At 43.0% G+C, this 12,600-nt stretch overlaps 5 protein-coding genes across 5 annotated transcripts; 2 read left to right on the forward strand and 3 right to left on the reverse strand.

The window, feature by feature from the left end:
- Window positions 1-15: 15 nt before the first annotated feature.
- SAMD00019534_006650 (hypothetical protein) lies at window positions 16-1,166 on the forward strand (the record flags this gene model as incomplete). Its single annotated transcript, XM_012904098.1, has 5 exons — window positions 16-81; window positions 160-452; window positions 537-761; window positions 821-1,004; window positions 1,077-1,166. 5 exons carry the CDS (start codon window positions 16-18, stop codon window positions 1,164-1,166), a joined length of 858 nt encoding a protein of 285 aa, XP_012759552.1.
- Window positions 1,167-1,272: 106 nt separating this feature from the next.
- Window positions 1,273-3,749, reverse strand: SAMD00019534_006660 (hypothetical protein; the record flags this gene model as incomplete). The annotated part of the gene is made up of 5 exons (XM_012904099.1): window positions 1,273-2,138; window positions 2,202-2,802; window positions 2,876-2,980; window positions 3,041-3,588; window positions 3,662-3,749. Coding segments are annotated over 5 exons (2,208 nt in total), but the record flags the coding sequence as incomplete, so codon positions are not given.
- Window positions 3,750-4,481: 732 nt separating this feature from the next.
- Window positions 4,482-5,396, reverse strand: SAMD00019534_006670 (hypothetical protein; the record flags this gene model as incomplete). Its single annotated transcript, XM_012904100.1, has 2 exons — window positions 4,482-4,748; window positions 4,818-5,396. Coding segments are annotated over 2 exons (846 nt in total), but the record flags the coding sequence as incomplete, so codon positions are not given.
- Window positions 5,397-6,497: 1,101 nt separating this feature from the next.
- On the forward strand, window positions 6,498-8,825 carry SAMD00019534_006680 (hypothetical protein; the record flags this gene model as incomplete). Its single annotated transcript, XM_012904101.1, has 4 exons — window positions 6,498-6,695; window positions 6,768-6,949; window positions 7,031-7,594; window positions 7,667-8,825. 4 exons carry the CDS (start codon window positions 6,498-6,500, stop codon window positions 8,823-8,825), a joined length of 2,103 nt encoding a protein of 700 aa, XP_012759555.1.
- A 140-nt stretch (window positions 8,826-8,965) lies between these two features.
- On the reverse strand, window positions 8,966-11,367 carry SAMD00019534_006690 (hypothetical protein; the record flags this gene model as incomplete). The annotated part of the gene is made up of 2 exons (XM_012904102.1): window positions 8,966-10,004; window positions 10,079-11,367. 2 exons carry the CDS (start codon window positions 11,365-11,367, stop codon window positions 8,966-8,968), a joined length of 2,328 nt encoding a protein of 775 aa, XP_012759556.1.
- Between the last annotated feature and the right edge of the window lie 1,233 nt (window positions 11,368-12,600).

Consider the following 12,600-nt stretch of genomic DNA (forward strand, 5'->3'; position numbering starts at 1 on the left):
GAATATAGATAGAACATGAGTGACACCAACAACAATAACAACAACAACAATAATAGTAGTAGTTCAAACTTAGATAACCTTGTAAATACAAATAATAATACTTTATCACAACAACAGAACAATGTACAATCACAAACTTCATCATCATCATCACAACAGTCGACTGCGGCCACATCAATACCAACATCAACAACATCAACATCGACAGTTGGTAATGTAGATTATGGAGGTGGGGAGAGGGATGGTGGAGTTCAGTCGTCTGCAGTGATCTCTGATGAGAAAGAGTCAAAGAAGCAACAGATGTGGTTCCATGAGATCACAGAGAAGCTGCAACTACAAAGCCAACTGAATGACTCCCTGAAGGAGAAGAACCTTCAACTCTTACAACAACATGATCACTCAGAGATAAGAATCGAGTCAATGAGACAAGAACTAGATGCCAAGAATACACAGTATGTTTGTTTGATTAATTGATTGATTGATTAATGGATGGATGCTGAGACTGATGCTTGTGAACAACAACAACAACAACATAGGATACAATCATTAGACAATAGGTTTAAGGAGTTAAAGAAGTTGTACGCTCAGAAGGAGGAAGAGACAAAGAGATTGAGGTTCATGAATGATGAGTTATTAGAGTGGAAAGAGACACACAAGATCAATGAGGATGATTATATCCGAATGAAGGAGGTACTGCGCGCCAAGGATGCCAACATAGACTCACTGACCATTCAACTAGAGCACGCTGTCAATAGGAATGCGTATGTGTCAACCCATTCAATCAATCAATCAAACATACTTACACTGACTCTCCATGTAGTATGCTATCAGAGAGCTTGAGAGAGATTGGCGAGAGGACAAGTATATTCGATAGGGATGAAAGCTTCAACATTAGTAGTGCCAGCAAACAGTTGCTGGACTACCAAAAGATGTTGGCCTACCACAAGATCAAGTCAATCGAGGAGAAGTATGCCACAATCAAGAATATCAATCTTGGCTATCAAGTATGTTGTTGTTGCGCAGTGGACAAGTCAACGCATCGGTGTACTAACTCTCTCAACAACCCCAATCAATAGAAAGCAATACAAGAGTTGTCTTTGGAGAATGGCAAGTACAAGTATACACTGGAAGCATTGATAAAGAATCAGAATAGGAAGAATGATTGATAGTGATGATGTTCCAACAACACAAGGTGTATATTCGATAATAGAGCGACATGCCGTTCCAGTGGAATAAACGGCTAATGCGTGAATGCATGCATGAATGTTAGGATAATAGGATTGAGGGCATGCTGTCATTGATGATGTTGAGCGACATTTGTGGCGATGATGGATGAGCGGAAAGCGAGAACGACCTGAAGTTGCTGCTTCCACACGATGGCACCTTGGAGCAGGATGACTCTTGCGGTGAATGCTGTGGCTGCTGTGGCTGCTGTGGCTGCTTCGATACATTGCTACGTTGGACAATTGGATGCAGACTCTGATGTTTAGACTCATTCTGCTTCACTGACGGCTGCACCTTCTTCTTCTTCTTGGGCGAGGTTATCTCGTCTGGTAGTCGCGACTGAAGGAAGGTGATGTCCAGCTCGCTAAACTTGGGCGACATCTTCAATGACTTGTACAACAGGTGCAGCTCCTCGGTCAACGTCTCATTCCTAAATGAGACTCGGATGTCTGGTATGTTTGTCTTCCTAATGTCATTCTTGCAAGGATCAAGGTAGTCGGTGCCCAGCCAATGTGACTTGACATTGTGCTCAAAGCCACTCTGCAACACGCTGTTCCTGGCAATCTCACAGATGTCACATGGACTCAGATGCCACACCTGTGTCGCAATGCTATACTCCTCCATCAGTGGCTCCTTGGTGTAATGGAATTGAAGTGGATCGTCCGTGGATATGCTGACGTTCAGTCCACGAGCAAAGAACACAGGGAATGGATTTCGATGGTAGGTCAAGAACAACGAGTTGTTGCTCAGTGGAGACATGGCGATACCAATCTGCGCCAGATAGTACAGGTACTGGAGCACTGGTGTCTTGCGAAGGTTGATACCGTGGTTGATTCCATGTGCTAGGTAGAAGGATGCTGCCAAATGGTCCACCTCTCCAGCTTCTCCCGAGTGAGGTCTGAGAGCAAATGTGTCTATGTTGGTAACAAGTCAGTAACATGGCATACAATCAATCAATCAACCATTGAAGTACTTACTGAATCCCCTCTCTTCTCTGAATTGATTGAGAGTGTATAGGTTGGCATAGAGATAATAGAGATAGTAGGTGTAGGGTGGATTGTGCTCGCTTATCCACTCTGCTGGCACTGGGAACTTCTCGGTGAACTTCTTCTCGAACTTGGACTCATCGTCCACACAGTCAATGCCCACTACCTGTTGGAGGAACAGGTGTAGCTTGGGATGTGAGGCAGGGTTCTTGGTGGCTTCGAAGAGTGGCTGGAAGATGTTTGACAGGAAGACCTGGAAGGTTGTGATGTTGTTCGACTCACGATACACATCGTAGAGGCGTGGTATCTGGATCAACCAGCGCACCTTGGTGGAGAACAGTCCATTGTCACATATCCAGCCAGCAAGCTGATCCCACTCTCCAATGTTCCTGCCATAGATTGACAGGCGATACTCTGCATTCTGGTACTTTGAGTTCTCCATGTCATCAAACAACTCCTTGGTCAGCTCTGCCAAGTACCTGCCTTTGATATGATTATCCGTCTTTAGGAATATCTCTCTCAGACGACTCTGGCCACATGGATTGTACTTTAGGTTGAATCGGTCGAACCTATGGAAGGTATGTTTATCAGCCTTGAAGATTGATAGATTGATTGATATTATGTTAGTATGACGCCTTCCATATTATCAATTCATTCCAACATACATGGACATCCAATGTATCCACACTCAACTCGTCTACATCTAGACTGAGACTCTTGAATACCTCTGACAAGGTCAGGTATTTGCCGTCCCTGTATATCACAGTTTCCTGGAGCAGATGGAGATTTAGTATCATAGTCATTCTGGAACTCAAACTGGATATACATACATCTGGACTATCTTTCAACTTCTTCTTTATGAACCTAAGTAGGTGCTTCTGGTTCATGGATGATGAATGGTGGACATGTGTATCTACCTTGCGAACATTGTAGAAGTCTCTATGTGGCGCCGACTTCTGATGTAGAATCTCTGCCCCATCATTCAATAGGATGTGCATGTTGTACTTGGACTCTAGTAGACGTAGACGTTTGAAGCAGTAGGTCTTGGCCGGTCCATCAGAACAGAATTGCATCATTCTGTTTATATCTCTATAATAAGAGTTCAATGTTGACAAGATACAGAATTGAGCTGGAGACCCTTGATCCAAGTCTTCCTGTGATTTGTATACACTGTACACTCCATTGATTGGAATGAATACATGATCTGATGATTGTTGGTCATCGACATTTGCTTCAAATGGATTATAAGGAGGTTTATCACTCTGTGGAGCATCATCCTTCCATATCTTTGCCGGAGTATATATATATCTATTACGTAGATTAATAGCCTTTATCAACTCCAAACATACTTCACTATGTTCAGATATTTCCTTGTCACCTAAATGTTCATTATCATTAGTTATATGTTTAATTAATTGATCAAACAATCATAATATAATTAATTTACTTACTCTCGTTTGTAAGTATTATCCTTTGGAATTGGTTCAATTTATCTTGTCTTGCTTTGTTGTATGTGAATGTATTTATACCATGATCATCATCGGCGGCAGCACCATCAACATAATCTGTCTCATCATTAAATTCCACCTCATCAAAGTAGTCTTGAGCAGAGTAGTGGCTAAACTTTGGTGATCTCCTCAAAGATGAAGATGACATTATAATTATTTATATATTTAACTATAAGAAATATTATTATTATAATGATTTGTTGTGAAGTAATTAATTAAAATTAAAATGATTGATTACATCACTATTACTCTCACTTAAGAGGTACATCAAGACATTGTCTCATTTTGTCATTCATTCTCTCATTCATTCAGTCACTCACTCCTTCTTTGCATCAAACCAGAAACGACAACAACAATTGTAATTGGAATTTACCACATCATATCCATGTAAAGACGGACGGACATCTCCTAATTAGTCCAACAAACCACAGTTGTCCAGTCCAACATCACACACCCACATATCATCAACAACACACATTCACTTACTCTCACCCCCAATCAATCACCGACTGTGATGCATATGCATCATCAGTCAACCTCACACTTATATTAATTAATCAATGATAAATACCAACAACAACGGATAATAATAATAATAATAATTAATTGATTGTAAATAAATAAGGTATTGTATTTGAGGGAATGGATTGTCCAACAACAACAGCAACAGCAACAGCGGATGATGTGTTTGCCAATGAAGGGTGATATATATGTATGTCTGTTGGAATGAAATCGTGCCGATGCGGACACGACCACTTTAGAAGGTTCTTGATGCCTTGAGTTTGGTAAGATCTGGAGCAATGTAGCTTGGGTTGTCGATGACATCGAATCTCTCTCTCAACAACACTCTGAAGACAAAGGCGGCGATGATTGCACCGGTGATTGGACCCAACCAGTAGATCCAATGTGAGTGCCAGTTACCTCCGACGATCGATGGTCCCAAAGATCTGACTGGGTTCAAACAGCCACCAGTGAATGGCCAAGCGATGGCAACACCTACGAACAAGGCCATACCAATTGCGAATGGAGCCTAATATTGTGTTTGTTGTTAATATATGATCATGATTGAGTTTACTCTATCAATTTACATTCAACTTACAATTCTAGTAATCTTAAGATCCCATGTGTTGAAGATGGATGTACCGAGCACGATCATACACAAGAAGGCAGTGGCAACCATTTCGAAGAGGAAACCGTGTCCGGTGGAGACGTGTGGTCCGAGCATGACGTTGCCAAGACTCTGTTGGTAGGGCCATGGAATGCAAGCCTTGATGATACCAGCACCGGCGATGGCACCGGCCACTTGCGCAGCAATGTAACCGAGGGCATTGAGGAAACCGATGCAGCCAGAGAACAAGTTCGCCACGGTAATGGCAGGGTTGAGATTACAACCTGAGATACCGGCGATGGACCAGATGAGAGCGGCCAGGGCCAGACCCTGGATGGTGGCAATAAGGAAGATAACGGCAGCCTTGTCACCGTTGGCGGGGTACAGTGCGGTCATGACGGAGCCACACACAAAGAATATGAGGAACATCGTGCCCAGGAACTCGGCAATCATACCCTTAATCAGCTTCTTGCGGCGACTGATAGGTACACGCACCTTGAGCTTGGTTGGATCACGCTTCGGGTCATATGTGATCAATCGAATGAATGGTGGAAACTTTGTCATCTTATAATCTTGGGTTAATTGATTGGTTGGTTGGTTGTCTTTTGTTTGTTGTTTGAATAATGGTCACTAGACACCAAAGAGGAACTTAATAGTACTTGTAATGTATAGTAGATAGTAGTTAACTATGTGACTAGTTAGCTAACTATAAAGTAGTAGTTATAGAGATAGTAATTGTAAAGTAAAGGGTAGATGTTGTTATGACTTGACTTAAGTTGGTTTGAATTGTAATTATCTGTAGTCTACGTAGTCTATCGTTGTTGGTGTTGCTGGTGCTGTCTGGATGTCTCTGGATGTCAACACCACAACACAACACACTTCATTCAAGTTAGTCAAGTCCGTCAGTCAGTCGGCAGGATCATCAGCATTGCACCACCACTTCATTGTTTGATATATCAATTATCCATCGTTCATTGCTATGTTCACATTAACACAACACACTTATTATTATGTGTATGTTTATGTAATATATAAGTAATAAGTATATACACATACACACAATAGATAACATCGATGTTATTTGGATGTGGTGTTGTTGGCGCGTTCTAATCGAGACCAAGACGAATAATTTCACCCGATCGGATACTTCATCCTGTTTGTGTTTGTTTGTTGTTGTGGTTGTTGTGTGTGTTTGAATGAATGAGAAAGAATAATTTAAATGAATTAATATGTCGGTGTGAATGTGTGAAGAGTCAGGTGAGCAGAGTGTGGAGGAGGGAAGAACGATTGTTCATCCTCTCCCTCTTTCCCACTCTCCCTCTCTCATTAACACTAATACAGCACTATTCACTCATACACTCATACACACTCATACACTCATATACATATATAGTCATATACATATAATCGTATTCATTCACACATACTCATACACAGTCTCGACTTCACCATCGGAACATACACTTACACATACACACATACACCAACAACCAGGTTTGATCCCCAAACGTTGTGTGTGCACTTGTTACAGACGAAGTAGATTGATTGTGCCTGCCTTGCAAATCAATCACATCAACTCAAATAACCATTAATCAATCAATCAATCAAACAATCAAACAGATACTCTCACTCTCATCATAGAGATAAAATATATATACTAAAGGATAGAGGATGGAAGAGGACAAGGAGACAACAGACTGGATGCACCAGTCACAGTCAAATGCAGCGGATAGGTCACATTACTTTGTACCAATGCCAGAGGAGGATGACAATGAGGATAAGTTCTTGACAAAGGAAGAGCTGACCAACCCAAAGGAGTTGGTAAAGGCAGTCAGGACAAGACTTCCACTTTATGTACCAATAGTTAATGTATGTGTTTAGTTGAACAACTTATATCATGATGAAGGGAAGGTTACTAATAATGCATTGTTTAAAATATAGTGGATAAGATCATATTCGAAACAGGATTTAGTAGGTGATGTATTATCTTCGATCACTGTGGCTACGATGTTGGTTCCACAGGCACTGGCCTATGCGATACTTGCTGGATTCAAGAACCCAATCATTGGATTATACTCTGGTTGGTTACCCTTGGTCATATACGCATTCATGGGCAGTTGCAAGTGAGTTAGCTTAGGATGCTGGACGACATGTTACGTGAAGCACATCACTCACATCAACTCAATCACTCCATTATCATATAGACAACTTGCAGTTGGACCCGAGGCATTGCTTTCAGTATTGCTTGGAACGATATTGTTGGATGAACCAGATGATGCGACAAAGATTGAGACGGCACATGCACTGGCATTCTTGGTGGGCTGCGTCAGTTTCTTGTTTGGATTGATTCAGTTTGGATTCATGGGATCGATCATTTCTAGATGGGTTCTGTCTGGATTTATCAACGCCGTGGCACTGATCATCGCCATCTCACAGCTGGAAGCACTGATTGGTATTGACTTTGGACTGCACGAAGCAGGCCCCTATCAGAAGTTCTGGTATGCAATCACACATTTGGGCGAAGCCGATAAGGCGACCATACTTCTCTCGCTTGGATGCGTTCTGTTCTTGTTGGCCATGCGTGTACTCAAGGGTGTGCTTGTCAGTCGCGGCTTCAAGAATGCCAAGTACATCCCCGACATCCTGTTGGTGGTCATCATCTCCATCCTCATCACCTGGCTCGCCGACCTCCAAAACCATGGCGTCCAAATTCTCGGACACTTCCAAGGTGGATTCCCTATACCAGCGTTCCCCAGGTTCGATTTAGAGTATGTCTTTTCATTCATTCGTTCAATCAATCAATCATTCATGCCCTAACCCCAACCCTTACCGCACGATAGCCAACTAAGGAGATTGCTACCTCAAGCAATATTGATTGTTATTGTTGGATTTGTCGAAGCGACGGCTGTGTCCAAGGGCTTGGCCACCAAGCACAATTACTCAATCAGCTCCAATCGTGAGCTTGTTGCATTTGGCACGGCAAACATACTGGGCTCCATCTTCCAAACGTACCCAGTGTTTGCGTCAATCCCTAGAACTAGCATCCAAGACTCGTCTGGCTCCAGGACATGTCTCTCGGGATTCCTCACCTCGTGTCTGCTGCTCTTCACCTGTATCTTCTTGACAAAGCTTTTTGTCTATCTACCCAAGGCCACGATGGCATCGATCATCTTTGTGGCAGCCTTTGGTCTGTTGGAGATCCACGAGGTGATCTTTTTGTGGAAGACCCGATCATGGTACGACTTTGCCCAGTTCATGGTCGCGCTGCTGGCCACCTTCATCCTTGAGGTCGAGGTTGGCGTCATGGTCTCAATTGGCATGTGCATCTTCCTCGTTCTCAGACACTCGTCGTCACCACACGTCTACAGTGTGATGGGTCGTGTGCCAGGCACCAACCGTTTCAAGGACGTCTCCAAGTTCCCCGAAGCCGAACCAATCGAGGGCATCCTGCTCATCCGTATCGACGAGGTGCTCTACTTTGCCAACATCTCTCAGTTCAAACAGCTGCTGGCCGAGATCGAGAAGATGATGGACAAGTCAGCGATCGAAGCAGGCAGTGGCGGCACGCCACTCCAATCAATCATCATCAACATTGTCAACATCCCAGCGGTGGACGCCAGTGCCCTGCTGACGATCCAAGAGATGGTGGAAGCATATCACAAGCGAAATGTCAAGGTGGCCTTTGTCCAGATGTCCGAGAAGATCAGGGATTCATTCAAGAAGTCCGGTCTGTACGACCTGATCACGCCACAACTCATTTTCGAGTCCAACTACGAGGCCGTCACCTATCTGGAGAATAACACTGGCCACAATGCCAACGAGCTGCATGGCGATGGCGGCATTGGCAGTGGTGAGGGCGTACACTCGTCATCTTTGCTCAAGTCAAGTGGATACTTTGAGGAGGAGCAACTCAATGGCGCCATTGTCAACGATGGCATCAGAATGGATGACTTCTCCGATCCCGACTCTGATGAGTTCATCTCTAGCAGAGGTAAATAATAATAGTAATAGTAATACGATCAAACAAACACACACATATACAAGATGATATAATATAAGTAAAGATGAAGGACTGGCCCAGGCAATATGTGGCAGTCTTCGACGACACGCCAGGAGCCTTCCTGGCATGTCAGTTATTATTATTCGAACTTGGAAACAAGCAATCTGGTTACTGACCACACGGACTTGAAACAGGCAGTGAGGTAGTGATGATGGAACTGAATGGCTCGAGGTATTTCGCCAAGATCTGCCTCATTCATCTTGAGCAGACATCCTTTGGACATTGCCTCTTGCTGCATATCAGTGATCAGCTTTGATTTGTTGGATGCCAGTCTACGTTGCCAGTAGTCAAACAATGGTGGATAGTGATCGCCTACATTCTCCATCTCTAACAGTTGTAATTCGTAAGCGTAGCGCGATGTCAACAGGTCCACGGCGTCCTTGGACAGATTTGGTATGTCGCTGTGATCGGGTGAAGATGGTGCCTTTGTCGAGGAGTGTCCATTGACGAATCCTCTTTGGCCAAGTGTGCCCAACAGTGCTTGGTATCGAGCTTCCAACAGGAATGGGTTGTGAGCGAATGTGGCCAGGGCGCCCCAAATACGGCTTTCAAGGTGCACACGCATCAACGCGTACAATTGATGCCAACTGAGTGGTTTGGTCGGTTTGATGTCTCCTTGTTGATAAGGATGGTAGGGTCCAGTGATAGCCTGAAGGAAGATCAGGCCTCCAGGTCTAACTCTTTGTTTGCACATTTCCAGAAGCATCTGGCTTGTCATGCTCTGATGGAACTCGCCCTCCAGTGACAAGATCTTGTCGTAGACGACACTCGCCGGTGTCTTGTACTCGACATCATTGTTGGACACAAGTACCACAGTGACCAACTCCTCCAAGTGTGGCCCCTCCTTTTGGATCATTGCCAAGAGATGTCGATGATGATGATCATGTCGAGTGATTGCAGTTATCTTGCATCCAATATTCTTGGCTGCGTATAATGTGAATGATCCCCAACCTGGCTCCAACTCCAGCAAGTGATCGTCCTTGTACAAATTGAGCTTGTCCACAACCAATTGATTGAGACTATTGATATATAATGTGTCAATGTTATCATCTTCCAATTTACAATTAAAGATATCTCTGTCCTCGCTAGCACCCTCTTGCTTCTCCTTTGTTATTGTCCTGATTTTGTTGGATTGGAATGATTCCAGCGGGTCAGTATTGGATCAGTCAATCAATCTGAATTGAATACATACTCTAAGTGTCCACAATGAGTCATCATTGAGCCTTGATCCAAGAAGTACTTGCTCATGACATTTGGATTGATCATGTGATGTATCCATCCCCATTGGTCATCCGTTTGTTGTTGACTTGACACAGGGTTGGACTTGTGCGCGCGACTCGAAACTGTAAGATCGCAAACAAGTGCCAGGAATGATGGCAGATCATCGCAAGTGAATTCATCAGCCATGAATGCCATGCCTAGTGCCTTGGCACTCAGTCCCGGATGCCTGGTGTGGAAGAGATAGAGCTTTGAGTAGAACTCAAAAGACTTGATGTGTAGAGTGATGGGCTTGGTTGAGTCGGAGTAGAGGTTCTCTGGCACGGGCACCTTGGCCATCTCGAGGTTGCCGCTGCAGTCAATGGTGGTGGACGTTCCGTCCAGGTTGTGAAACACAAACACGCCCTTGGGGAACGTGGCAAGGTACTCAAACAGCCACCTCTGGCTGAAGCGCTGTGCCGGCGAGCATTCGATTATGATCGGTGTGTTGTTGGTTGGTGGGTTGGGCTTGGCATAAACTTGTAGTCGCTTGCGATAGTGCAGTCGTCCAGCCTCGTACATGATTCGCGGCAATGTAAGCAGCGTTGTGACTGGGTATCCGGTCACCAACCTAAAGAGGTTGGCGTTGCTGAGTGAAAGTGAGGCGTGGGGCGACCAAAGACGCGTGGACAGTATCATGTTTGTCTCTGAGCATGTGAGCGAGTTTGGCGAGTTCTTGCCGTCCAAGCAGGTAGAGTCCAACTTTGAGAGCAAGATGATTCGAATGTCAAAGCATGCGCGCGGGTCGGAGAAGCAGAACGTGTACGAGCCATCCAGCGAGTTGAATGGGCTGACGTGGAAGTCCTTGTCCTGCACAGCGAACTGGAGGTATCGCTCTCGATTGACTCCACGCTCAAAGTGGCTGTCCTTCTCGCCGCCGTCACCATTCGCGCCAACAACGCCCTGTGGCCGCGACGTCACCTGAGGGAAGTACAAATGAGTCTCGCCAAATGTATTGTTGATCTCGACGACCACCTGCAGCAGAATGCCATCACGTGCGTAGCAGTAGTAGAAGTTGACTGGGTTGAACTGCATGTTGAGGTAGCGCGGCATCGTTGCCAACTCGACGCGGTCGATCAGATCAACGTCGGCAATGTCGGTCGACTTTGATTGATGATCTTTATATCGCTCGATGAGCTTTGTTCGGATGGGTCGAGGTTCGTGCCCCATGTAGTCCGTGTCATAGAGTGCTAGAGGCCGCAGTTTGTTATGTCCAAACCACATTGAATCCAGTGATCCAGTCTCCAACTCATCCAAGTCCACGACAAAGTAGTATACATCATAGAGGAAGCTATGTTTTACGGGGAACTGTCTTGAATGTGTCACTTTTGAAGTGTAATAACGTGACTTGATAGATCTTGTTGTAGTAGTTGTTGTTGGACTTTCCATGTTTGATTGATTGAGTGATGGGGTGATGAGATGATTCCAGATTGTATGATTGAGTGATGATTGAATGATTAAAGTCCTCAACACAATACCGATATCTGTATCACTCACTGTTAGTAATGTTACAATACAATGGTGATCAAAGTATTGCAACTTGACCACCTTGATCAATTTTTTGTTATTTTTGATTTTGATCACTTTTGGTGGTTGCCCTCATCTTCCAATCAAAAGGAGACTTACAAATAACCATAAATAACCATTTTACTAATACAATAAACTTTATATTTTATTATTAAAGCAATAAAGTTTGAATGCTACATTAAGTATTCAATAAATAAATTGACTGATATTCAAGTTTGTAATATATAATATATTGTCGTTGATATTTAATCGTTGTCTCAGGAACTTACAAATGATCATTTTACTATAACAATATTTTATTGAAATGGATTAATTCCCGGACAATTTAATATGATCTTTCCGGAAGTCTGAAAAAAATATGTAAACTGGTATTATAAATTTAAATTTATTATTAACCGAGATCTCCTCAAATAAACAATCTACAAAATTGATGAATATGGATATAGGTATCAGACATGTCTGATTTATTTAAATATATAAAATATAAATAATTAAACATGAAGGTAATAACTATATTACTAATATTAGTATTGTTGACCTATTCAACTATATTCATTATTGTTCAAGATAGGTATGTTAAAATATCTTCCTTTAATTCTTTCTTTAAAATTAACTAATCATTATTAATAAATATGGAAGTGATGCAAATTCTAATGGAACTTGAATATATATAAACTTAACCAAAAGAGTGTTGAAATATATCCTCAACTATCGATTTGGAAAGATTTATCAGAATACTCCTTATATTATTGAAGGAATTGACTTTATATGTATGAATCCAGAGTGGATCATTCCTTGGGAGTGTTTGAAGAATATATAATTGGAAATTCGTCTCAGGTTGATGATACCGCTTTGGTTGTGTATGTTCAGGATAAGTATTGAAGTCGGTAGTCTGTGCTCCTTTATATCCGCAAGTAGCAGTTCTCGATA

The sequence above is a fragment of the Acytostelium subglobosum genome (genome assembly GCF_000787575.1).
Source record: "Acytostelium subglobosum LB1 DNA, scaffold: scaffold1, whole genome shotgun sequence".
NCBI lineage: Eukaryota > Evosea > Eumycetozoa > Acytosteliales > Acytosteliaceae > Acytostelium > Acytostelium subglobosum.